Here is a 23,574-nt window from a genome sequence, read left to right on the forward strand (position 1 = left end):
TGCACCTTGCAGCGCGCTTCGGATGCGATCGCGCGGGCGTCGGTCCCGTCGATGCCCCGGTCGGCCAATCGTCTTGGGCACGAGGACCTCGCACGTCGTCCATGGCCATGATCTTGATGATGGCCTGTCTGCAACTGCCATAAATGATACTTCATTTCTTTCAACCCACCAGTCGAATTTAATACTACGCCCCATTTTGCCACACCCAAGCGCTCGGGCGCGAAAAAAGGCGTCCCGCCGTAGCCTCTCATGCAGAAGGCGCGTAATGCAATCGCGGCAGCGCCTCCGCGACCCGCGCTTGACAGGTCGGTTTCTGCCTTCGGCCTGCGCTCCATTTTTTTGAGTTTGAGTTTCGCGCGCTTTTGAGACCGAATCCGGCGGGAACGCCGCAGACAAGGGCGTGATGATGCGCTGTCGTCGCAAATCTCTTTTGCTTGCGATGGCAGCGACTAGACGTGGAGGCGACTAGAATAGAACTGGATGTAGACCAGAATGACTGCCAGAATGGAAGTCGACCCGAACTGGAACTGGAGGCAAACCAGAAGCCACTCTGCTAACCAGGACGTAGCGACGTAACGCAGACTGCGTGTCCACGTTGCGCTCAGCTTCGCTGCCTTTTCAATGAGGCGGGAGTGTTTGGCGAGCGCTCGGCAAGGTTGACTTTGCCGGTTCATTTTCCGGTTGACGACCTTTCTGGCAGTTGAAGGACGTCGCTTTCTCGAAGGCTTGTCCCTTCGCAGACCCTGACATCCTTGGTGGCACCCGGTCCCTGCCACCGCCCTGTACTGTGTCATTGGCCTCCACCTCTCTATCGCGCGTCGCACGGCCCGTCTCGGCTTGGTCAGTCTGACGAATGACCACACACCAATACAAGGTTGGCATACTAATACGAGTTACTACACTATTACAGGCTGCACGTTTGCATACAAAGAAAAAGACATGCAACGCATCGACACACTATTCAATGCATTCACACTATTACTGGGAGGTGCGAACGGTCGCATATCTTTTTTGGCGATGGGCGAAGCGCCGAGCTGGCAGCACATGTGGGGCGCGCGGGTCAAGACGCCGTGCGACATGGAAGACGACGTGCTCGAAGACGTGATCAAGCACACGACGTCGCGCCTCGGGCAGTACGACACGGAGGAGTGGGAGAAGCACGGGCTCGCCGTCTGCGACGAGATCCGCGACCACCTCGACAAGGCGTGGGATCCGTCGTGGGTAGTCTGCGTTGGCCGCAACTTTGGCTCGTACGTCACGCACGTCACGCGCAACTTTGTCTACTTTTACTACAACGAAAAGGCCATCTTGATCTACAAGGCGGGCTAAGCCTCGCGATGCCATGTATAAAGTTAAACGATTTCTCTCTTGCGACTCAGTCTTTGGGATGACTCGGCGCCGTCACGAGCTCGATCGTGCTCCAGTCGCCACGCCCGACAGCGTTCTGCGCGCGCACCGAGACATCAAAGCACGTTTCGAGTTGGAGCCCTTCGATCGTGATGGTCTGCGTGTCACGCAGCCGCGAGTGCGTCGTCGTCTGGCTGCGCCACCCGCGGACCTATGAGCAGTCTACAGCACAGAGGACAATAATGGATCGTCTACCATGGACTTTTCGCCGGGGACGTGCACGCGGTACCGGACTTCGTATTTCTCAATCATGCTGCCGTTGCTGAGCGGCGTCGCCCAGCGAAGGTTCAGAATGCACTTGTGCAACGTATGAGGCACGCGCTTATCGACGAGCCGCAGGACGCCTTTTTCATTCTCCTCCGCGACCTGAATGTGCCGAAAGACTTGCTCGGTCGAGATGTGGCACGTCGCCTCGGTGCGCTCCGGTGCGTTTGGGACTACCAGACCCGTCATGAGAGCCTCGTCAAGTACCGAAGAGCGTGCTTTTGGGTGAATTTTTGAGCAAGCGCGAGCATTGATCGATCGCGTCGGCGTCGTCCGAGTGCTCGCCGCAGAGGTCGAGCGCGGTTTGACCCAAGTAGCAAGGAATGTTGCTACGCGCCAAGATGAGTCGTGCGCCGTCTCGGGTTCAAGGACCGGTCTGCGCCGCGTTTCAAAAGCCAGCGCACGAGCGGCGGGTGGGCGAAGAGCGATGCAATGAAGAGCGGGGTGGCGTCCTGCAGCTGCCACCTACGCGTAGGATGGGAGTAGTACGTCAAGGAGGCTATACGTTATGGCCGTGCGCACCAGTGCAGAGTCTCCCACTCGAGCTTGGCGCGGCTCATGTGCGTCGTGAGCTTTTGTGCAATCGCATGCACGTGGCTCGTGAGGTCGCGCGTCATGACTAGATGGACACATTGTCCATTAGGTGCAAGACAACAATTGGGATTCTACTCTCCAGGTCGCCGTGGATGAGCGCGCGCAATAGCGTGACGCGCCACGGCTCGTTCCCTTCGTCCTCGGGGTCCGTCGTCGACGTGCTCTTGTACGTCATGTTGAATGATCCGTTACAATGCCGTTCCAACGACGATGACGTGGCACGTCCTGCAGCCAGCATTCGAAAAGCACACACCAGCTTCAACTAGGCACCCCTTGCGCTTATTCGAGCGCACTCGCACGGCCATTTGGCAACGCCAAGGTGGCTGACGCACCCAGCGACTGCTTGTCGAGCGTGCGCTTCCACTCGTCGTGCGCCATGTGCACGCTCGGGATGCAGGCTCTCCACCGACGACGACGTCAATCTTGCACTCTCGCGCAAGACGCCCGCTTGGAACGCACTGCATCTAGCACGACGAGTACACACACTATAGCATCCACAGGGGCCTTCGCGAGGAGCACGCACAACACCGACGCTTCGATCCCGCCCCAGTCCGTGGGATTGCTCAGAGTTGGTTGGCGACGTCAGTGCGACCAAGGGGAGGTACGAGAAATCGACAAAGCCGACTGCAATGTGTGTGGCGCCCGGTGGATGTCGGCGCCCACAAACTTGTTGGTGAAGGTGTGGTGGATGCGCGGGTCGTAGACGCAGTCGTCACGGCCGCGTTCACGCGTGTCGCCGTCCTTGGCTGCATGGTACCCCGACAAGGCCGGGAAACTCTAGACGCGCGGGCGCGGGCGCGGAACTCGTTCGGTAGCGGCGGGATCGCGTCAAAGTGGCTCAGCACCAAACGCATCCACGGATCAAGCTGCGCCGTCCGCCGCGAGTCCAGGTCCGTTGAGAGCATGTCGTGTACCTGCTTCATGCGCTCGAGGTCCTCGTCGTTTCCCGCCGGCAGCGCGAGGTCGTACAGGTTCTAGACGCGCGCACGTTGGCTCGTGCGTCTTTCAATGGCCTCGCTGGCAGTCGCGCCCGCAGTACCACACGCTCTGACATCGGCTGCAGCGCGCAGGCCACAAGCTGCGCAAGGCATGACGAGTTAAGTCCTTTGCATGCGTGGAGGTCGTACGGAGGGTCGGCCCCCGATGCAGAACCCAATCTTGATTAGAAATACCATAGGTACCCCTACCAAAACTAAGGTCAAATGGAGACTACCCCGTAGGGTACCCCACTAAATGTGTGCTTGCTGACGCGCAATCGGCTCGAACGTCAAGTCTGCTGGAGTGGTCATGCGCCTGCAGTGCAGTCAAGCCAAGCGAGCAACCCCCGCAAAGACCACGTCCGAAAATTAACCGGCTACATCATGGCCCAAGACCATCTTTTTCATACCTATGCCCAGGACGCCAGTCCGACATACTGACGCCACCTATGGCCCTATTCGTTGGCGTGCGTGAGCAACTCGATCTCGGCTCTTGCTCGACTTGGAGCATAGGAGTATCTGCTCATGGCTCGAGCCAATAATGTATACTGTGCTGCGCTTCTCTTGTTGCATTGCTGTTCGTCTACCAGTGCGTTGGACAACAGAAGCGGTGCATCGGTAGCGACAGGTGCCATCAGAGCACCGTCCCTGCTTCGACCCCCTCCTCCTTCTCATGCTCTCTCATGCAGACGTGCAGACGTGTGATGTGCACCACGCAGGACGCAATGAGCGGACGCAATGAAAAATTTGGCGCCCGCCGCCCAGCTGCCGGTACGACGGCGCAGTTCTTTGGCGCCTGCCGACCGGCACAGGGACCCCGGTACAGATACACCTACCAGACCAGACCTGTGCTGCTGCTGATACAGCGCTCCTCTTCGGTACCATACTGTAGCAGCGTGGATCAGCCAAGAGGCTTGAAGCGCATTTCGCAGCCGCGCGCTGGTCATGCAATACCGTAGGTAGCAATGCTGGTGGAGAAGGGTGCGACGATCGATGTCGTGGTGACGGAGCACAGTAGACACCCGCGCTTCTGTCGAGAGAGATGTCGCAGCCTCCGCCTTGGACGGTCCGTTGCGCTGCGGCGACGGCGCCGTCAAGCCCAATGGGTGGCATGTGGTCGGTGCATTGTCCGAACGAGGGTGGCAGCGAGAGCGAGCCGCTTCGGCTTGGTGGCTCTCGATGGGCTGCGTGGCGCTGCTGCCACGTGCTTTCCAACGGCGTGACTCACGTTGAAGATCGCGCGTGATTCGTTCGTCTCGTGCAGCGTGGGAATCTGCAACTGCTTGGCCATTTCGAAAAACCTCGACCAGCAGCATGCTGCGCGTGGTATTCCTTCTCGCCGCGCTGGCGACATGCTGCATCGCCGATACGGACGATCGCGCCGCGCTCCGTGCCCGCGTCAAGGCCTGGAAAGAGAGTGGGCCTGGCCAAGAAGCCCAGGCGCGCGGCCTCGCCAGCGGCCTCGAGGCCACCGACATTGACGCCGAGCTCGACGCGTTCCAAGAGACGCTCGACATGGTCGCGACGCTCAATGCGCAGTACCCGCAAGCGCGCTTCTCGGAGCAGAATCCATTTGCGCTCATGACACAAGCCGCGTTCGAGAAGTGGGTCCGCGGCAACAAGCCGGCGCGCAACGAGACATGGTCCCGTACTAGTACCGAAGACGCGACGGTGCTGCCAGCGTCGACGGCCACGACGTCGATCGACTGGTCCACCTCTGGCTGCATGGCACCCGTGCGCAACCAAGGCGTGTGCGGCTCGTGCTTTGCTTACGCTGCGGTCGCCGCGGCCGAAAGCGCCTACTGCCTCGTCAACAACCGCCAGCTCACACTCTTCTCGGACCAGCAGGCGCTCAGCTGCGGGCCCGGCAACGGCTGCTACGGCGGCTGGTCCGACCTCTCGCTCGGGTGGATGGCGGCCAACGGCATGTGCACGCTGGACGCATATCCCAACACGAACGAGTGGACGATGACGACCGCCGCGTGCGAGAAAAACTGCGCGCCCACCAAGATGCCATTCACGACGGTCGCCAGCACCGTCGGCGAGGTCGAGCTCGAGCAAGCGCTCAACCTCCAGCCGGTGGCCGTCGACATTGGCTCGTCGAGCCCGGTCTTTAAAAACTACGCCGGCGGCGTCATCACGGGCGGCTGCGACACGTGGTTCGACCACGTCCTCCTCGGTGTCGGCTACGGCAACGACGATGCGGGTCTCCCGTACTTCAAGATGAAGAACTCGTGGGGCACGTGGTGGGGCGAGAACGGGTACGTCCGGCTCCAGCGCGGCGTCGGCGGCGTCGGCACGTGCGGCCTTGCCCGCCACGCCGCGTACCCGGTCGTCTTCACGCCGCAGTTCAACCTCGTCACGTCGTCGGGCCATGTGCTTTCCGAGTACTACTCCAACTTGTTTGCGGGCCCGAGCCGCGGCCCGTCGCCGAACGAGCAGTGGAACTACGACAGCAGGACGCACCACATCAAGGTCAACTCGAACCACGAGTGCCTCGACGCGTACTATGACGGCAGTGCGTTCAAGGTGCACACGTACACGTGCGACGCATCCAACGGCAACCAGCGCTGGCGCATCGACAGCGCCAACCACCGCATTGCGCACCGAACGCACCCGAACCTGTGCCTGGACGTGGACCCGAGCCAGAACAACAAAGTGCAGGTGTGGGCCTGTGGCAACCCCGCACCCAACCAGTGGCTCGCCGTCTCGGAAGAGCGCGTGAAGCTCTACAGCTTCAACAATCGGTTTCTCTCGTCGAACGGCGAGATGATCCAGTTCCCGCCCGAAGGCAGCTACCCGTACGAGTGGGTCGTCAGCAATGCAGACAACACGTGGCGCGCGCGCTCCAACACGGGTGACCCGCAGCGCTGCCTCGATGCCTACCAGCCCTGGAACGGCGGCGTCGTGCACCTCTACGCGTGCGACGCGACCAACGCCAACCAGAAATGGCGCTACGACCCGAGCACGAAGCAGCTCCGCCACTTGACGCACCTTGGTTTTTGCCTCGACATGCGCACAGCGGACGGCAGCCAAGCGCACTTGTGGCGGTGCAATGCACCGACCAACGATCTCCAGCGCTTTACCTACGCCTCGCAGTCGTTCCCCTAACCATTTGTATCTCTTGCGATAGTCTAACTTTAATACTGGTTTCTAAAAGATTGGGTGTCGCATGACAGACAGCGTCGATCGATGCTCGGCCTCGTTCAAGTGGCAGACTGTAGTATGGTATTGCTACATGACGTCAAAGCCAGCATCGAGGGCAGGACAAGAATCGCGTGTCGACTTGGCGGCCAACAGAGCACCAAGGAGGGGCGCCGCTGCATCGAACCCAGGGTAGTAGAGTTTTAGCGACGACCCATCCGCTCGAATCTGCTCGCGCCGACTTGCACGAGAGGTCATGGCTGAGCGATGGCCGGAAACGCGCTCGACTGGACCGAGGTGCGTGCATTTGTACCGAAGACGCTCGCTTGAGATAGTATTACACGAAGCTCAAGTGGGGGTAGGTCGTTGATGCAGCGCTCTCATGATGAGCCGAAGCGCAATACTAGGCAAGGGCATGGCTGTAGACGAGGACGTCGGCGACCGACTATCTGCAATGGTGCAGAGCGCCGTCAGCGCAAAACAAGGCAGCTCGCACCAGGCTCGTGCGATTGTCGCCAGGACGCGATTAAGCGATAGCGCATTGCATGCAGATGAGAGGCGGGCGTGGGTACTTCCCAACGGAGCACGGAGCTGGCGGACTCGACAATCATCCCGGCAGCCTCCTTCGGGGCAGGGAAACCCTCTGCCTCGGCGACAACAAGCGAGTGGACAATGGTTACAGAGTTATACAGACGAGGAGTAGATTGTTACTGGAGCTTGGACTTGATGTAGGCAAGGACGACCGACATCGGGCGCAGGTCGTACTCCTCCAAGACCGAGTGAGGCTTGGTGACCTGGTCGCCTTCAAGGCGGTTGAGCAGCGTGACGCAGACGACGGCCGCGGGGATGTTGAGCTTGTGCGTGAACGCAGCGAAGAGGCGGCTTTCCATCTCAATGTTGCGCGTGCCAGCGTCGTGGCACACCTGGAGGAACGCGAGCTTCTCTTCGTTCGTGTACTCGCAGATCGCGCCGTCGAGGCGGCCCTGCTCCTCGTAAAAGTCGTCGGCGCAGAGCGTCTTCCCGATCGCGTACGGGACCGAGATCTCGTCGCAGATGGCCGCGATCTCGGCCGTCACGGCCGCGTCAAGGACAGCCGGGCGCTCGTGGAGCTTGCCAAGGATCGGCACGACGTGCACGGGGCGGAGCTCGTGGTTGAGCGCCTCGGACGTGAGGACGACGGTGCCGCCCTCGACGCCGACGCCGCCGCTCGTGCCCATGCGGATGTAGATCGCGTCGTGGGCCCCGGCGTACTCGAGGAGCTTGGTGACTTCGTGGAGGAGAATCGAGATCGACGGCATGCCCATACCATGCTAGTATACGAGTCATGAGACATACGGCGATCGAACGGGATAGGAGAAGCGTACGTTGGCGATGAGGACGGGGCCGACCTTGTACGTCGTGTAGCGCGACGTCGAGCCAATGTGCGAGAGGCTGTAGCCGAACGGCGCCTTGATGCCGAGCGTCTCGGCGAGCTTGAGCGCAAACGTCTTCATGCGATCGGCGCTACCGCCGCACACGAAGAACTTGATGTCGCCAAAGATGGCGCGGAACTCGTCGCGCTCGGCCTCCGAGTACGAGAGGCCGAGGTGGTAGAGCACGTCCGTCGACGGGTTCTCGAGGTTGGCGTTGATGACGTGGACGTGGGCCATGCTAAAGCAGAAGTGTGCAAACGAATGCAAATTGAAATGTGCACTCGAATTTCAGGGGCGAAGTCAAGCGGCTGCGGCCTGATTGGCTAACGCGACGGCGTTGCGGGACTCCGTCGCGACTTCACCTGTTTCTCAAGATGGCGCCACAGCCACATTGACGGGTTGATCCGGGCCGCCGTCCGTAGCTGAGTGTTGAAAAGGCAGTTTGCACTTTCTACGTGACGTGGCGCTCTCTCGGACCATTGCCGTTTCAAAACCACCATTCTGATAGACAGCGGATTGAGCTACACGTAGGTACCGGTAACATTGACACGGACGGTTGTGGAGGCTCTCTCCACTGTACCTGGAGCGTCGATAGCACCTCGCATCTCGACGACTCGTCGAGTACCCAACAGGGTGCTGTCTTGCATGGGATTTAAGTATGGTCATTTGCATGTGGAAGATCGATTTGTATCACTGAGATACGTGAGACATCTCCTGCCGGCGGCCTTCGTGCAGCCAAGTGGCGGGCCCGTAAGGGTAGAACGTCCAACTCTCTCGAGCCGTGTGCCTCAAGATGTGCGGCCCAACTTGGGCGGCGGCTTGCCGCGGTGGCTTCTTCAACTTGGGACACGGCCAACTTCAAGCACACAGCGCGCGGCCTCGTCATTTGCGGCGCGACGGATTTCTACATCGGCCTCTCGCTCCGATCAAAGCGTCGCATCCAACCGCCGCATGCGCAGGGACCACCTACCGGTGCAAGTAGACCGATGCGGTCGATGTGGCTCGTCGTCACTACGAGTACATGGGAGGATGGACGCATGGCCACGGTATCTTTTTCCCGGACTTCAATGTAGCCATGCCGCATGGCGACGGGTACATGTACCTTGAAGTCCGGTCTCACTCAGATTCGGTGTCGGGTTTATGGGCCTCGCGGGATAGAACCGACACTGAATCTGAGTGCGACATACGTGGCAGCCGCAGCCGTCGGCATCTTGCTTTGCCCGTGGACGCGCGTGTGCCAAGTTGGGTGTCGTGCGTGCTTGTACGCAAGGATGTGGACGCACCCAAGCCTACTAGCACGCGCCGTCCGTCGTGAAGGAGACCTCGCCTCCGACGCTGTCTTTCCTAGCCAACAATCCCGGCATCTCCTCTTACGCCATCGTCTTGTATCCGACACTGCACAAGAAGACACAAAAATACATGCATTGATTAGCTTCCTAGACCATTTTACGCTTCCTCGTCCACCGGTGCTTCGTCTTCTTCTGTCGCCGTCGTCTTGGCCTTGATGTACGCGAGGAGGACTGCCATCGGACGCAGGTCGTAGCTCTCGAGCACGTCATGGGGCTGCGTGATCTGGTCGCCTTCGAGGCGGTTGAGCAGCGTGACGCAGACGACGGCCGCGGGAATGCGTAGCTTGTGGCAGAACGCGGCAAACATGCGCGCTTCCATCTCAATGTTGCGCGTGCCAGCGTCGTACGCCTTTTGGAGGAACGCCATCTTGTCGTCGTTCGTGTACTCGCAGATCGCACCGTCGAGGCGGCCTTGCTCTAGAACACCGCGTCAAACACCCGTCATCGGTCTCCAATATTGTACCTTCGTAAAAGTCATCGCACGACAGCGTCTTGCCGATCGTGTGCGGCAGCTCGAGCGCTTCGCACGTCGCCGCGATCTCAAGCGCAATCGCCTCGTCGAGGACCGCGACGCGCTCGTGCACCTTGCCGAGAATCGGGATGCGGTGGATGGCCTCGAGCTCGTGGTTGAGGCCCGCCGACGAAATGACGACGGTGCCACCGGCGACGCCGACACCGCCGCTCGTGCCCATGCGCACGTAAATCGTGTCGGTCGCCCCCGCATGGTCGAGGAGCTTGGTGACTTCATGCAAGAGGATCGACGTCGACGGCATGCCCATGCCGTGCTACCCATGTTCGCGTTGATACATTGATACTACCAGCACGACGTACGTTGGCGATGAGGACCGGGCCGACCTTGTAGATGACGTAGCGCGCCGTCGAGCCAATGGGCGCGATGCTGTAGCCGAACGGCGTCTTGATCTCCAGCGTCTCGGCGATCTTGTGGGCGAACGTCTTCATGCGCTCGGCGCTGCCACCGCACACGAAAAACTAGCACCATATCAAGTTGATACAAAGACGACGACGACCTCGAACATGTACCTTGACGTCGCCAAAGATGGACGCGAGCTCGGCGCAGTTGTCCTGCGAGTACGAGAGACCGAGGTGGTACAAGACGTCTTGCGCGTCGGGCGTGATGTTGTCGTTGCACAGGTGGTGGTGCGCACTCGGCAGCTGCATGGCGTTGGCTCTAAGTTTTCGCAAATTGAAAAATGACACAAATTGAGAGTGTCGAGACGCCAACTTCAACTTAACGCCACGTCTTTGCAACAATGCACCCCACGTTTTTGCCTCCGCTTTTCTGGGTGGTTGCTGCAACACGGCAACCTTCTCGGCGTATCGCAGCGCCGTCAAGATCCGTCGCATGCGTCGTCGTACTAAGTTCTGGTTTACGATTCGCTCAACACCAACAAGGGGTGCGAGGCCAAAGGGGTTAGGGGAGCCTTTGTCCAAACGCAGGGTGCGTGGCTCTGTTCGGAGTGCAATGCATTTTTCTACTAGAAGTCTTCAAGTAAACTTGGTGGCGTGGGAACGCGGCAGCATGGCGTCATCGTCGTCGGCAGCTAGCAGTACATTGTATACATCGTTGCGAATGCAGATCGAGAGGAAGCACGTACGACTCGGAGACTTGCTGCGGCTCACGACCGACGCAAAGTGGAAGGTGCTCTGGCCTTGCAGACTCTTGTGCAGAAAAGGCGAGAGCCCGAGGAAGAGCGACGTGGCTGCGAGGAACTGTAGGTACACAGGCCGCGAAAGGAGCTGCGTCGCCTGCGCCTTGATCATGAAAATGAGCGCGACCTCGCCCACCTAATCCACCACGATGCTCCTTGACATTGAGGTTCGAGTGCGACAGTACCTGGCAGAGGCTCAGCGCCGCTTTCAGCGCACGCAAGGGCGGGATGTGGAAAAACGTCATGAGCCCGACCACGAGCGTGATCTTGATGACGACAATGCACAGCATCATCGAGAGCACGGGGAGGCAGTTGCGGACGAGGTAGACCTAATCCTCGAGTCCTCAACGATTACGCTCAAAGCCGTCGTACGTACTGGGTTGAGAATCATGCCAATGCAGGCAAAAAACATGCTCCCAAAGAGGTTATCGAGCACGCGGATCGACGTGAGGGTCACTTTTAAATTCGTTTGGCCCATGAACGCAAGGCCGGCGAAGAACGCGCCACTCTCGAGCGACAGCCCTAGCGTCTACATCGTCCATCGTCGTGAGTCTATCGATACAAACAATACGACAATATTGTGCACCTCGGTGAAGAGTGCCATAAAGAGACAGACCGAGACGATTCCCAGCAACACGAGTGGCGAGCGGTGGACATGCTCCATCGACACGAGAAACTCGAGCAGCGGCGGCACGACGCGCCTACGCCACACTTCGCCATCGTTGTTGGCAGGAGACCATTTGTCTGTACACATGCAAGACGATCGTGAGGCCGACGACGATGCCGTAGGCAAAGAGTGTCTTGAGCACCGCGATGCTGACGAGGCCGGCCGAGTTGTGGTGCGTAAACCACTCGGGTGTCGCGAGCGCAAAACTCATGAGCACGTCTTGGACGGCCACGATGGCCGTGACGAGCTAGTGTGCGTGGAAACACAAAGGCTTTCACTATCGAGAGAGCGTGTACCCGACCAAACACCGTGTGGCGGAGGTTCTGCGTGCGAACATACTCGGCGAGCGGCGCGGTCGATGTAAAGCAGACGCCCGCGCCGAGAACGAGGCCTTCCGAGAGAGACGGCGCCTACGACATCGGCCGTCGAAGCGTGGAAAGGAGCTCGCGGTGTACCCAGCCCAGACTCGTACCGACCAGCGCCATGCACACCATGGTGGACGCCACGTAGAGCGCACCCGCGACCACATATTGCTTGAGCACCTCGTCGGCGCGCTGCACCGAGTACTCGGCGCCGTGGGCTACGACAATCGTGTCCACAACATATATATTTCAGCAGGGCACATAGAGTAGGATACCAAAGAGGAGAAAGATTGTGCCAAAAAGCGAGATCGTCTCGACCTCCTTGAAGTGGTGCACGAGCCCGAGACCGGACGGGCCGACGACGGCGCCGCCCACGAGGTACCCAATCGTTGGCGGGAGGTTGATCCACGACGTGACGATACCGCCGAGCGCCGAGACGCCAAAGAGCAGCGCAATTTGCCCGAGCAGACTGAAATCGTAGTGGAGGACCTAGAGACGCTGGTTCAGGGATCGAGCTGGCGTGGTGATTGGCGTACCGCGGGGTCGGCGTCGTGCTTGACCTTTTCGAGGTGCTGGCGCTCCTTGGCCGAGAGCTCCGAGTGCGTGAGGTTCTTGAGCCGACCCGATTCGTAGTCGATGGCCTCTGCGCCTTGGGCCTCGATCTCGTGGGCTTGCTCGTCGGCGTGCTGTTGCCGGAGGACCTCGCTGAGCTGCTTGGCCTTCTCCTCCGTGTCCTTCTCGACCGTGTCGAGCTCTGAAAACGTCATGTTGAGGTTGCGCGCAAGCAGCTGCAAGTTGTTGCGCAGGCCCTGAATGTCGGAGCGAATGGGTGCTTGGGCCATGCCCCGTCGCGGCCGCTGGTTCTGCGAGAGCTCTGCGTCAATGTGGTTGAGGCCGTTCAGAAGGGACTCTTCGAGGTCTTCGATAAGCCGCAGCTGCTTCTCGAGGTGGTCGAGCGCCGACTCGGGCTCTTTGGCCGGTGCTTGCATGGCCAGCGTCGGCGTGGTTGGGTCAGCGGCGCGGAGCTTGGCGCTCGATGCAATGGTCGGCGCCGGCGATGCTGCAAGCGCAAGCAAGCCAAGGTTCAAGACGAGGACAAGCAGCAGCATGCATCGTTGCGCGCGTGGCAGCATGCTTCTTGGCGCCATGGCGATGCTGGACGACGGCTGCGTGCCAGGTTATCGCCGACTGCCAGGAAGATTCCCGTTCCGCATATCCGGATACGCAGGGTTATGCGGTGCGTGTCACATCCTCGCTTGCAACAAGCTAATCACACGCATCTCAACCTCCGACAGCGCCGACCGAGAGAGAATTTTATCGAGATCCAGTGACCTTCTAGCTCGTATAACCAAGACAAGTGCATGCAGTCATGATCGTTGTCAACTTGGAGGCGCAACATGCGCGTAGTTCAGTACCCTGCTGGGCGCGGGTCGGGTTAGATAGCGTTATTATAGTCAATCCATTGGAGGTTTTAATAATGGTGCATTATTATTTGGATTAAAATTGGATACAAATATCGAGTGATCAATGTTTATAGTGTACAACATGCGACGCGGCGGCGTTTTAAGCCTGTCGCCCTACGATTTACGGTATCCGGACACGCAATTCCTTGCAATAACTGGTTGGCAGAATTCGATTGGTTCCGTTGTTATGGCCCGAGCCCGATCCAAGATGGTTGCCCGTCGTGGCGCCAAGCCGCCCGCCAAGCCGACGCCGGCGCCAGTGGCCGAGCCGTCCTCGGCGTCCGAACAAGATGACGCCAACGAAGCCGCGGAGGCTGCCACCGAGGCCATCACTGCGGCGACGAACGCATCGGCCGAGGAGCCCGAGGACGCCGAGCCCGCCAACGACAATGGCCGAGGAGCCCGAGGACGTCGAGCCTGCCAATGACGCTGGCTCTGCCGAAGATGACGCTGGCTCTGCCGAAGATGACACTGGCGCTGCTGAAGATGACGCTGGCGCTGCCGAAGATGCCGCTGAAGATGACACTGGCTCTGCTGACGAGGAGGCTGCCGAAGACGACGCCCCGGCAAGCGTGGACGACGACGCCATGGCGCCGGTGGCCAAGAAGGCCAAGAAGGCCAAGAAAGAGACGAAGAAGGGGGTCATCTACATGAGCCGCGTGCCGCCGTTCATGAAGCCGGAGAAGGTCCGGCATCTGCTCAGCCAGTACGGCGACATTGAGCGTATTTATTTGGTCGAGGAAGACAAGACGGCGCGCAAGAAGCGGCTCAAGGCCGGCGGCAACAAGAAGGTCAACTTTACTGAGGGCTGGATCGAGTTTTCGCACAAGTCGGTCGCGAAGCGTGTCGCGGCCGCGCTCAACACCAAGCCCATGGGCGGCAAGAAGCGCGGTTTCTACTACGACGACATTTGGAACCTCAAGTACCTCAAGGGCTTCCAGTGGGCGCACCTCACCGAGAAGATCGCGTACGAGAACCGCGTCCGCGACCAGAAGCTCCGGCTCGAGATCGCGCAGGCCGCGAAGGAAAACGCTGCGTTCATGGAGCGCGTCGAGCAGTCCAAGCAGATCGACAAGATGGAGGCGCGCAAGAAGGCCGAGGCCATCGCTGTGCCCAATGCGATGGACAACATTCGGCGCACGTTCCGGCAAAATGCGCCTGCCGACAAGTCCAAGCAGGCGTCGCTCGGCGAAAACTCCAAAGCGCTGCTCACCAAAGTCTTCAAGAAGCGCAAGCACGATGAGGCGGCGTAACCTGTCCCAATATACTACTCTAGACTCTCTTCACCGACAAACGGTACCATGCGCTGAAGACATCGTCCTCCTCGAGCCGCCGGTCCCTGCGGAGACAGGCGTGAACTAAACCCAAGCACACCAAAACGATCTCGAGCGAGTGCTACTGGACTCTGACGAGCTACGCTGGAATCGTAATCGTCTGGGCATCGCCGAGAGCCTTGTCGAGCTCGGTCGAATGCAGAACGTTGCCAGAAGCATCCTTCATCGCCTAGCACAACCACGTATCAAAAAATGGACGGAGGACGCGTCATGGTGTACCCAGCGGTGGCCGTGGAACGACGAGAAGGGCTGCTGCCCGTGCGCCTTGATGGTCGCGAGCTTCGTGTCCGACCAATAGAGGTCCACGGGGCCGTCGGTCGGGTTGACGAACACGACCTTGATCGTGTCGGCGCGCGTGTCATCGAGCCCATACCGCCGTTTGTTCCAGACCCAGAGGTTCGCGGCCCTGTCCATCACGGTTGCACGTCGCTTGTCTTTGAAGAAGAACGCTACCACTTGGTGCCGTCGAGGACGGGGCACCCGCCATGAAGCGAGCGTGGGTCGAGCTCCCCTACCCATCGTTAGGAGGCATGTATCAAAGCGCGTCTCGAGAAGACCGTTGGGCTTTTGACTGTAGAATAGAATTGCATGCGTCTTCATCGGGTACGAGGCTAGCCTGCAGCCATGTTTGCATCCACGTCTTGATACCTTGATACAAAACCGGACGACCTACCGTGAACTGCAGCTCTGGACCATATCAGCCTCCCAGCTCTCTTTGGCAAAGAGTGAGAGCGCGTCGGGATGCAACGGCGGGTGCGTGTGGCCTTCCGGCATATCGGCGAGCGGGAAGACGGTCTGGCCCCCGCTCGTCACGTTGGAGAGGTACAAGAAGACGGTGGCAAACCGGTTCGAGCCGCCATGCTGCGGGTTCCAGTTCCAGTCGTCGCTTGTGCCCGCCGCAAAGTAGTCGGTGTGTGCAATGTACGCTTGCTTTTGCTGGTACCGCAGCAGCTGGAGGCCGTCGCACATGTCGTCTTGGTACTTTGGAATGCGAAGCAAGTCGAAGGATCGCTTCCGCATCGCTAGCGCCGTCGGCGACACTTGGTCGAAGGCATTCTCGGACGTGCGGTGGCTCGAGACGACCTTGGCGCGGCTCTTGTGCCCGACGTGCGACTGCTGCAGCTTGTCGTACTCGCCGTCAATCGTCAAGATGCGCGCGATGAGCGCATCGGCTTCGTCGGTCGTGAAAAAGTCGTGCACGTGAAACACCCGTGGGCTCTCGCTCCATGACTCGAGGATCATGTCGCGCTTCGTCGGGCTCATCTCGGCACGAATGTGCACGCGGTGCCCTAGCTACAAGGGCTCCTTTGCATCGAAATACTACTGTATGGCATTCTCGATACCTTGACAAACGGCCACACAAAGAGAAGACCCGGCGCGACGGTGTACAAGCGGTCGCCGTCTTGAAAGTCATCAAACGACGTCACAAGGCGACCTGTGCCGGTGAAGACGCGGTCGGCCAGAATGCGGACGGGCTCCGGCTCGCCCACGAGCCGAATGCCATCGACGTAGATGTGCTCCGAGAGGTACGCTGCCAGCGCCGCGCCAGACGATACGTGGGATGGATCGAGCGACAGGCGCACGCCGCCGACAGACTTGCCATTGTCGTAGACGACAACGGTCTTCCATGTTTGGTTGTGCGCCGTGAGGAGCCGCGTCGGAAACAGCATAGGGTGCTGGTCGTGAGGAGCGAGCAAGAGGGCCGCGCCGAGGGCAAGCACCGTGGCGAGAAGCACAACGGTCCATGCACCGGACGTCGGCGCTGCCGCCGGCGCGCTTGTTGTGGGCGCAGTGACGCTTGTGCTTGGTGTGCGCCCCTTGCGCTCTGTCAACGCCATGCCACGGTGGTTCAAATGCAGCCACACGGAAATAAACAGGTCCAATATATGCCATAGAAAATGCAGTAGAGTACTGCTCGCACGTCTGCAAGCGGCGCGTACGAGGGACGTACTACGCTGCATGGCTGCACGGTTGCATGGATCTCTTGGCCGTCGCTGCCACTGCCACCGGCGCTCCCTCTACCATCCCTGGCCTCCGATGACCATCACTGGCGAATGCAACGCTGCTGCGACGTGGTCGCAGTCACGCCCACGGCCGCCTGCGCACTCTCTGGCAGCTGCGGAAGTAGTGCGGCCAAGCGCGTGGACGCCCCAAGCTGGGGCTTCGTAGCGCTAGCCGCCACTGTCCAGCAGCGCGCTCCATCCCGAGCCATGCCGGAAGATCGCAAACCAAAACGTCAACACCTCTCTAAATAGATAGAATATCAAGTGTCGGAGGGTATCACAGTGTTGGTCGTTGCGGCGCCAATCAGTACAAGAGTAAGAAATCCAGAGCCATGGCCGACGACGACGCTTGCACGTGCGGCTTCCTGCCCTGCGTCTGCGTCACCGAGGAAGAGGCCAAGCAGGCCGAGAAGCTCGCGACGCTGCGCAGCATCCTCATGACCACGACGGCGCCCTGCGATCTCTGCTTGATGCTGCCGTGCATCTGCGACGGCGACCTATACGAGGAAGCCGACGTCCCGCTGCACCCGAACCCGCCCGTAGTGCGCGCGCGGCCGCTCGACGACTACGGCCGCGTCGAGCTCGACGAGCAGCTCTGGGTCGCGGACGAGATCGCCGATGTGCTCAAGCCGCACCAAGTCGACGGCGTCCGCTTCATGACGACGCACTTGGCCGCGTCGCGTGGCTGCATCCTCGCCGACTACATGGGTCTCGGCAAGACGCTACAGCTCATCACGACGCTGCAGAGCTACCTCGCCGACGGCCTCGCTGCGTACGACCACCACCCTCTCGGAATCTCGTTCACCCGACACACTTAGAGGCGAGACACGGACGGCGCTCGTGCTCTGCCCGACCGTATGCATCATGAACTGGGTCCTCGAGTTTCGGAAATGGCTCAAGGAGACCACGCTAGCGCACTGTCCGCTCTTCTACATGGAAACCAGCAGCGTACGCGTAGCCATTGTAGCATGCAGAAAGGGCTCATGACCTCTTCTCCATCAGCACAAGGCGAGCCCGGCGTGCCGCATTGAGCTGCTGGAAAAGTGGCACGCGACCGGCGGCGTCCTCATCCTCGGCTACGAGATGTACCGCATGCTGCTCAACCCGACCAAGTCCAGCGACAGCATTGTCCTCGAGGCGACGACGGTCATGAAGGAAGGCGTCGTCGAGATCCACGACCGGCACCAGCTCGCGATGGACAAGGCACTCCGGAAGCTCTCGACGCTCTTGTGCAATCCAGGGCCGAGCCTCGTACGTTCTGGATCCTCTCTCATCATTGATGGCATTGGCGTAGGTGGCTCTGGACGAAGGCCACCGTATCAAGGACCCGAGTTCGATCCTGTGCACGTGCCTCGAGCGCATCGCGACGCCCAACCGCATCGTCCTCACGGGCTACCCGCTGCAGGTCGTTGCATCTTTTTCTCTCGTCGCTTGGATTCTGAACCCACGCGACGACTAGAACTCACTCGCCGAGTACTGGTGCATGGTCAACTTTGCTCTACCGGGCTTCCTCGGCACGTACGACGTGTTTCGAGCGACGTATGAAAAGCCGATTCTGGACGGCGACGACGCCAAGGCGACCGAGCTCACGTCACTGCTCTCGACGGTCGTGCTGCGCCGCGGCCAAGCGCTCTTGAACGCGCACTTGCCGCAGAAGTTTGAGTGGATCGTGCACTGCCACCTTTCGCCGCTGCAGCACGAGCTCTACTGCGCCTTCTTGGATCGGGACCACGCGACCAAGCAGCAGTGGGACCTCTTTACCGCCTACACGACGCTGCTCCAACTGGTGAACCACCCGGACGTGGTCCGAACGCGGCTGTTTCTCAGCGCCGACGAGAACGAGAACGAGCATGACGCGACGGACGAGCTGGCGGACTGGCAGCCCGTGCTCTCGGCCAAGCCAAAGCCCGTCAAGAAACGCAAGCGCCTCGTGCGCGACCCGGCGACGACCGTGTGGGCAGCACGCCTCGACGCCGACGCATATGAGCCTGGCGTCGCAGCGAACAGCGGGAAGCTCTCGGTCTTTCTTGCCCTTCTGCACAACAGGTCCGTCCTCAAAAATCGATCCAAAAATGTATCCACATGGAAATAGTCGCGCCGTTGGCGACAAGATTGCAGTCTTCTCCCAGAGCGTCTCGACCCTGCGCGAGATTGCACGCTTCATTGATGCGCTCGACGCGATGAACGACGGCGCGACCAAGAAAAAACATCGACCAAATCGACGGCCAAGAAAGGTCGCAAGGCCGTCAAGCCAGCGAAGCGTGCTCCGTCGTGGCGTCTTTTAGAGGGCAGCGTGTCGTCGTCCAAGCGTATGGACTATATTGAGGTGAGGCCGTGGCAATATGATGTACAAGATTGTCATGCAACGCGTAGACGTTTTCGAATCCCTCGAGCGGCGTCGACGTGTTTCTGGTCTCGACGCGCGCTGGCGCCGAAGGCATCAACCTCCACGCCGCGAACCGTGTCGTGCTCTTTGACGTGAGCTGGAACCCGTCGCACGACCACCAAGTAAAACGACAGATTGATCCATTATTGGACAACAATGGTCCATTCTAGTCCATGTGCCGGTCCCACCGCATTGGGCAGAGCAAGGACGTCCACGTCTACCGCCTCGTGAGCCACGACACGATCGAAGAAAAGATCTACAACCAACAGGTACCGTCCCGTTTATCAACTTGATACGATCGCGGCGTAGGTGAAGAAGGTCGACCTGAGTGCCAACGTGGTCGATGCGACCGCCATCAGTGCGCTCAAGCCCAGCGATACCTCGTCCTTCTTTACGCCGCCGTCGCCGCCTTGCGACGCATCGGCCGCGGCCCACGCACCAAGCGGCGACGTCGTGCTTGACGCGTGCCTCGACAGCGCGGGCACGTGGATTGTACGTCGCCCTACCGTCGCCAACCTGTCACCTTCACCTGCATGGTTCTTAGGCCAAGTACTTTCGCGCGCTGCACATCACCGACGACGCGGCTGCGTAGACGGCTTGGCATGCAAGTGCCCCGTTGCCGTCGATATTCAACATGGAAACATCATCGTCATACGTGGATTATTCGTATGTGTAAATACGGACTTAGCAGCAGCCACTCTTCTTGGCGCTGCCGTGGTGCGGCGAGCCACGCGTCGGTCGGTGGTCGTCGACGATCTGGATCGTGTTGCCGCGCGCACCGTCGCGGCTGCGGCCAGTCGTGTCCATCGCCGCCGCCGCCGACGACGGTGGCATCGGCATCGGCGCGTCGTCGTCGGCGACAAACGCACTGGCCTTGTTCTTCTTGGAGCGCGACGCGCCGCCGCGGCCGAGCATGCGCTTGGCGAGGTCGACAAAGACGTCGTCGAGGCCGCGGTTGAGCTTGGCCGACGTGTAGAAGTGCGACGCGCCGACCGACTTGGCGTACGCGACCGCGTCGGCCTCGGTCACCTTGATGTTGCGCTTGAGGTCGATCTTGTTGCCGGCAATCGCAATGTCAATTTCATCGCCAACGATGCGGCGCAGTTCCTTGACCCACGTCTTGACCTTCTTGAACGACTCGTCGTCGGTAATGTCATAGACCAGGAGCGCGCCATCTACACGCACACGCCATGGATACGAGATGCGACGTCCGGCCATGGAGGACTACCAGCGTCGCGGTAGTAGATGGGCCCGAGGGCGTGGAAGCGCTCTTGGCCCGCCGTGTCCCAGAGCGACAGCTGGACGTTCTGGTTCTCGACCGAGAGCTTCTTGTCCAGGTACGACGCCTGGAGCGTCGACACTTGGCGGTCGTCGTACTCGTTGCGGATGTAGCGCAGGAGGATCGAGGTCTTGCCCACGCGGCCTAGTCGCCCATGAGCGCGGGCCCTCGTCCGCAGGCCGTACCTTCGCCGAGCAGGACCACCTTGTAGCGCTTCGTTGCCATCTTGCTCTTGCTTGAATGCTCTAGTCCGCCCACCCCTGGAGCTGCCGTTGTGTCAAACACCAAAGAAGGTTTTTTCGCCGCTTTTCATTGGCTAAAAAGATTACTGCAATGTCGGTCCGAGCCAATCCGATGGCATGTTGCTGTCTTGCCAAAGGAAACGCGCCGTCAATTATTTTTATTATCTGGATACAAGTATACCCTATGCCTTTTTCGTATTGTATTACGCAACGTAAATTTTGCTGTGGAATTCCGACTCGTTCCATCGAACATGACAATAATGTCGTACATAGTAATACCGGTACGATGCATTGGTAGACAAATACGATGTATGCTGTCAACCGACTCGAAGCTACGTCAGTACACAGGCGCGGCGCAGTTTTATTTCCCATAGAAAGGACATGGGCGATGGACACGGGATTTTTTTTCAAATTTCATCACATTTCTCGCGCGCAGATCGTAGCCCAGTCGTTGAACTATGCGCAGGATAGCTCTGGGATGGATCGAGAGTCTCGTTGTGCTGCCTATGGATCATGTACAGAAGTGTCTTATGAAATAAACAGATTTTCTTCTATTATTAATACCCCGCCTTTTTACTTTTGCGAAAACACCTTCTTCAGTGCGGCGTACGTGTCTTCGGGGGCTTCGTCGTCGACCTTGGCCTTCTTGCTCGACACCGCCGGCATCTCGTCCGTCGTCGTGCGCTTCAAGGGCGCGTGGGTCGCACTCGTCGACTTGGCCGCGTGTTCCTTGGCCTTGGTGAGCACCGTGTCCAAGAACGAACGGTAGAGCGATCGGAGCGGCGGCAGCACGTGCGATGGCGCCGCAAACATGCCGCCGTTGCCGGCCTTGGTCGCGTCCTCCTTGGTCAGACTCGACGTCGAAGCCGCATTCGGGACCGTCCACGCGCCGTACATTTGCTGCAGAATCGAGTTGGACTCTTCCTCCATCGTCGCCGGCAGCGAGGCCACGAGCATCGCGTCCCCGACCGCGTGCACGGTCGAGTGGTTGTCCATGACGAGCAAGTGCTGCTTGTAAAAGACCGCGTCGTTGATGATGACGCCGGGGAGGCGGTAGATCGCGGTTGGGATCGACGACGCCGTGTCAAACACGAAGAGGTGGCCAACCACTTTGGCATTCTTGCCCGTCGTGACGCCGAGAAGGAGCTGGCTCGAGTTCGCCGTCTTCGTAATGCTCATGCACGTGAACGGGACCGCGTAAAACCACACGATCGAGCACGTGAGGAGCGACCAGACGTAGACACCGGCCGAGGTCCGCGCGACGAGGAGCGGCGACGACGGGCCGGCAAAGGCAATGTCAACAATCGCTTCTTTCGGGTACGAGAGCACGGACCGGAGCGCGTTCGTGACCGGGTCCCACAGCGTGAGCAGCGGGCCGTACGCAATCGCGAGCAGCGACCCGTCGTCCGAGAAGGCGATCGCACCGACCGGCACCTTGCGGAACTGCGACATGCTCGCGCAGGACCAGACGCCGTCGCCGAGCGCCCACACGCGCACTTCGCCCTGGTCGTCGCCCGTCACGATGCGCGTGTTGTGCACCGCGATGGCCGTGATGACGCGTCCGATGCCGTGCGGCTGGTCGACGTCCGTGTTGACAACGAAGGACCCGTCCGTCTTGCGGGTCCAGAAGCGCAGCACCGACTCGTCCTGCGTGCGCGCGATCGTTGCCATCGTGCGTGTCGCATGCGAAAAGGCAATGTGGGTCGCAAACGTACGCGTCGGCACTTCGTTGAACGTCTAGCGCACAGAGAAAAGTGTCAATCTTTCAACGCACAATGCAGCGTGACCTACCGCCGACACTTGGTTGCGCTCCGTGAGCGGCACCGTCCGCAGCACGCGGTCTTGGAGCGGCTCGTAGAGCTGCACGTTGCCGACAAGCGACGTGCCTTGCAGCGCGAGCGTCTGCGACCACGGCTCGAGCGCAAGACGGCCGTTGATGAGCGTCTTCTTGCTCGAGAGGCCGACGCGCGCGAGGCCTCCGACGTGCCATGCGCGCGTGTCGGCCACGTGCTTGTAGTACACGATCGAGTTGTCGACGGTCGCCACGTAGTAGCCGGCGCCGTCGGCGCGCGAGACAATCGACGTGATGGCCGCGGGGAAGCGCGGGATCGTGTGGCGCTTGCCGCTCTCGAGGTGCCAGAGCACAAACACAAACTCTTCGCCGCCAGACGCAACGTAGTTGCCGTCGGCCGAGTACGTGACCGACCCGACAGGGTGCGCGTGCCAATGGAGCTTGGTCGGCTCGGGCACCATGTGCTCGGTGAGGTGGCGCCACACCTGGATCTGACCGTTGACATCGCCGGTCACAGCCTCGTCGCGCGTCGGGTGGAGCGCGACACACGTCATGCGGCGAGCATGGCGCAAGCTGCGCGTCCGAAAATTGTGCGGGCTGTTGTCGCCGGCCGGCCGGGCGTAGATGCGGCTAAACTGGAGCTCCTTGCCACCCACGGCGGCGATGCACCCGATAAACTCGGGGTCCGACGACGGCTGGAAGGCCGCGCCGAAAAACGGCCGGTTCTGCGCCGACATGATCTTGCAGTCAAAGCGGCCCTTGGCCGTGTCAAGGAGTTCGATCTTCCAGTGCGTTGCCTCGAGGCCGTGGAGGTTCACGGTCCAGGCCGCCGACCAGTCCTTCTTCTTCGACTTGGGCGCCTCACCCGTGTCCTCGTCCTCCTTCGGCTTGTTCTTCTTCCAGAGGGACAATTGCGCTGCGATCGCTTGATCGGACCGGACCGTCGTGTTGAGTGCGATCGCCAAAAGGTCGGGCGCAACGGCCGCGATCCACACGATCGGGTCCCTGCGCGTATGCGTCGCGAGGACCTGGCCCGTGGCCAGGTCAAAGAGGCGCAAGCGGCAGTCGCCCGTCGCGACCCACATCTGGCTCGGCGTCGTCGGGTGCAGCGCAAAGGACGTCACGTGGCTGCGGACGTCGGCGGGAATCGCGTACTTGGCCACTTGGCGCGAGACCCACTGCGCCTTGTGGGTAGCGTCCGGCTTGTCGGCGCTCGGGCTCTTGTAGAG

General features: G+C 60.2%; 12 protein-coding genes across 12 annotated transcripts; 4 read left to right on the plus strand and 8 right to left on the minus strand.

Annotated features, from left to right (window-relative positions):
* Positions 1-1,017: 1,017 nt before the first annotated feature.
* Positions 1,018-1,374, plus strand: SPRG_11436 (hypothetical protein; the record flags this gene model as incomplete). The annotated part of the gene is made up of 1 exon (XM_012350437.1): positions 1,018-1,374. One exon carries the CDS (start codon positions 1,018-1,020, stop codon positions 1,327-1,329), a length of 312 nt encoding a protein of 103 aa, XP_012205827.1. The 3' UTR covers positions 1,330-1,374.
* A 1-nt stretch (position 1,375) lies between these two features.
* SPRG_11437 (hypothetical protein) lies at positions 1,376-2,440 on the minus strand (the record flags this gene model as incomplete). The annotated part of the gene is made up of 6 exons (XM_012350438.1): positions 1,376-1,558; positions 1,603-1,844; positions 1,891-2,000; positions 2,044-2,136; positions 2,194-2,290; positions 2,341-2,440. The coding sequence occupies 6 exons, from the start codon at positions 2,438-2,440 to the stop codon at positions 1,376-1,378; spliced, it is 825 nt and encodes a 274-aa protein (XP_012205828.1).
* Positions 2,441-2,544: 104 nt separating this feature from the next.
* On the minus strand, positions 2,545-3,319 carry SPRG_11438 (hypothetical protein; the record flags this gene model as incomplete). The annotated part of the gene is made up of 5 exons (XM_012350439.1): positions 2,545-2,665; positions 2,882-3,006; positions 3,042-3,131; positions 3,180-3,239; positions 3,305-3,319. 5 exons carry the CDS (start codon positions 3,317-3,319, stop codon positions 2,545-2,547), a joined length of 411 nt encoding a protein of 136 aa, XP_012205829.1.
* Positions 3,320-4,543: 1,224 nt separating this feature from the next.
* SPRG_11439 (hypothetical protein) lies at positions 4,544-6,425 on the plus strand. The gene has a single exon (XM_012350440.1). The coding sequence runs from the start codon at positions 4,557-4,559 to the stop codon at positions 6,351-6,353; it is 1,797 nt and encodes a 598-aa protein (XP_012205830.1). The 5' UTR covers positions 4,544-4,556; the 3' UTR covers positions 6,354-6,425.
* Positions 6,426-7,048: 623 nt separating this feature from the next.
* SPRG_11440 (uridine phosphorylase) lies at positions 7,049-8,076 on the minus strand. The gene is made up of 2 exons (XM_012350441.1): positions 7,751-8,076; positions 7,049-7,696 (listed from the first exon to the last, which is right to left on the minus strand). The coding sequence occupies exons 1-2, from the start codon at positions 8,033-8,035 to the stop codon at positions 7,094-7,096; spliced, it is 888 nt and encodes a 295-aa protein (XP_012205831.1). The 5' UTR covers positions 8,036-8,076; the 3' UTR covers positions 7,049-7,093.
* Positions 8,077-9,201: 1,125 nt separating this feature from the next.
* On the minus strand, positions 9,202-10,336 carry SPRG_11441 (uridine phosphorylase). Its single transcript, XM_012350442.1, has 4 exons — positions 10,189-10,336; positions 9,979-10,137; positions 9,611-9,932; positions 9,202-9,564 (listed from the first exon to the last, which is right to left on the minus strand). The coding sequence occupies exons 1-4, from the start codon at positions 10,324-10,326 to the stop codon at positions 9,245-9,247; spliced, it is 939 nt and encodes a 312-aa protein (XP_012205832.1). The 5' UTR covers positions 10,327-10,336; the 3' UTR covers positions 9,202-9,244.
* Positions 10,337-10,565: 229 nt separating this feature from the next.
* SPRG_11442 (hypothetical protein) lies at positions 10,566-12,955 on the minus strand (the record flags this gene model as incomplete). The annotated part of the gene is made up of 10 exons (XM_012350443.1): positions 10,566-10,709; positions 10,764-10,953; positions 11,003-11,146; positions 11,194-11,346; positions 11,404-11,518; positions 11,568-11,731; positions 11,781-11,894; positions 11,940-12,064; positions 12,122-12,335; positions 12,383-12,955. 10 exons carry the CDS (start codon positions 12,953-12,955, stop codon positions 10,654-10,656), a joined length of 1,848 nt encoding a protein of 615 aa, XP_012205833.1. The 3' UTR covers positions 10,566-10,653.
* Positions 12,956-13,517: 562 nt separating this feature from the next.
* On the plus strand, positions 13,518-14,600 carry SPRG_11443 (hypothetical protein; the record flags this gene model as incomplete). Its single annotated transcript, XM_012350444.1, has 2 exons — positions 13,518-13,719; positions 13,775-14,600. 2 exons carry the CDS (start codon positions 13,518-13,520, stop codon positions 14,560-14,562), a joined length of 990 nt encoding a protein of 329 aa, XP_012205834.1. The 3' UTR covers positions 14,563-14,600.
* A 122-nt stretch (positions 14,601-14,722) lies between these two features.
* Positions 14,723-16,508, minus strand: SPRG_11444 (hypothetical protein; the record flags this gene model as incomplete). Its single annotated transcript, XM_012350445.1, has 6 exons — positions 15,987-16,508; positions 15,317-15,936; positions 15,201-15,259; positions 15,097-15,154; positions 14,863-15,049; positions 14,723-14,812 (listed from the first exon to the last, which is right to left on the minus strand). The coding sequence occupies exons 1-6, from the start codon at positions 16,479-16,481 to the stop codon at positions 14,723-14,725; spliced, it is 1,509 nt and encodes a 502-aa protein (XP_012205835.1). The 5' UTR covers positions 16,482-16,508.
* Positions 16,509-16,963: 455 nt separating this feature from the next.
* On the plus strand, positions 16,964-19,624 carry SPRG_11445 (hypothetical protein; the record flags this gene model as incomplete). Its single annotated transcript, XM_012350446.1, has 11 exons — positions 16,964-17,418; positions 17,465-17,594; positions 17,649-17,897; positions 17,941-18,051; positions 18,106-18,692; positions 18,739-18,880; positions 18,907-18,972; positions 19,020-19,154; positions 19,203-19,301; positions 19,342-19,524; positions 19,577-19,624. The coding sequence occupies exons 1-11, from the start codon at positions 16,979-16,981 to the stop codon at positions 19,622-19,624; spliced, it is 2,190 nt and encodes a 729-aa protein (XP_012205836.1). The 5' UTR covers positions 16,964-16,978.
* A 46-nt stretch (positions 19,625-19,670) lies between these two features.
* On the minus strand, positions 19,671-20,580 carry SPRG_11446 (hypothetical protein). The gene is made up of 3 exons (XM_012350447.1): positions 20,497-20,580; positions 20,261-20,455; positions 19,671-20,207 (listed from the first exon to the last, which is right to left on the minus strand). The coding sequence occupies exons 1-3, from the start codon at positions 20,534-20,536 to the stop codon at positions 19,717-19,719; spliced, it is 726 nt and encodes a 241-aa protein (XP_012205837.1). The 5' UTR covers positions 20,537-20,580; the 3' UTR covers positions 19,671-19,716.
* A 497-nt stretch (positions 20,581-21,077) lies between these two features.
* On the minus strand, positions 21,078-23,574 carry SPRG_11447 (hypothetical protein). Its single transcript, XM_012350448.1, has 2 exons — positions 22,345-23,574; positions 21,078-22,290 (listed from the first exon to the last, which is right to left on the minus strand). The coding sequence occupies exons 1-2, from the start codon at positions 23,428-23,430 to the stop codon at positions 21,127-21,129; spliced, it is 2,250 nt and encodes a 749-aa protein (XP_012205838.1). The 5' UTR covers positions 23,431-23,574; the 3' UTR covers positions 21,078-21,126.

The sequence above is a fragment of the Saprolegnia parasitica genome (assembly GCF_000151545.1).
Source record: "Saprolegnia parasitica CBS 223.65 unplaced genomic scaffold supercont2.65, whole genome shotgun sequence".
NCBI classification, from domain to species: domain Eukaryota; phylum Oomycota; class Saprolegniomycetes; order Saprolegniales; family Saprolegniaceae; genus Saprolegnia; species Saprolegnia parasitica.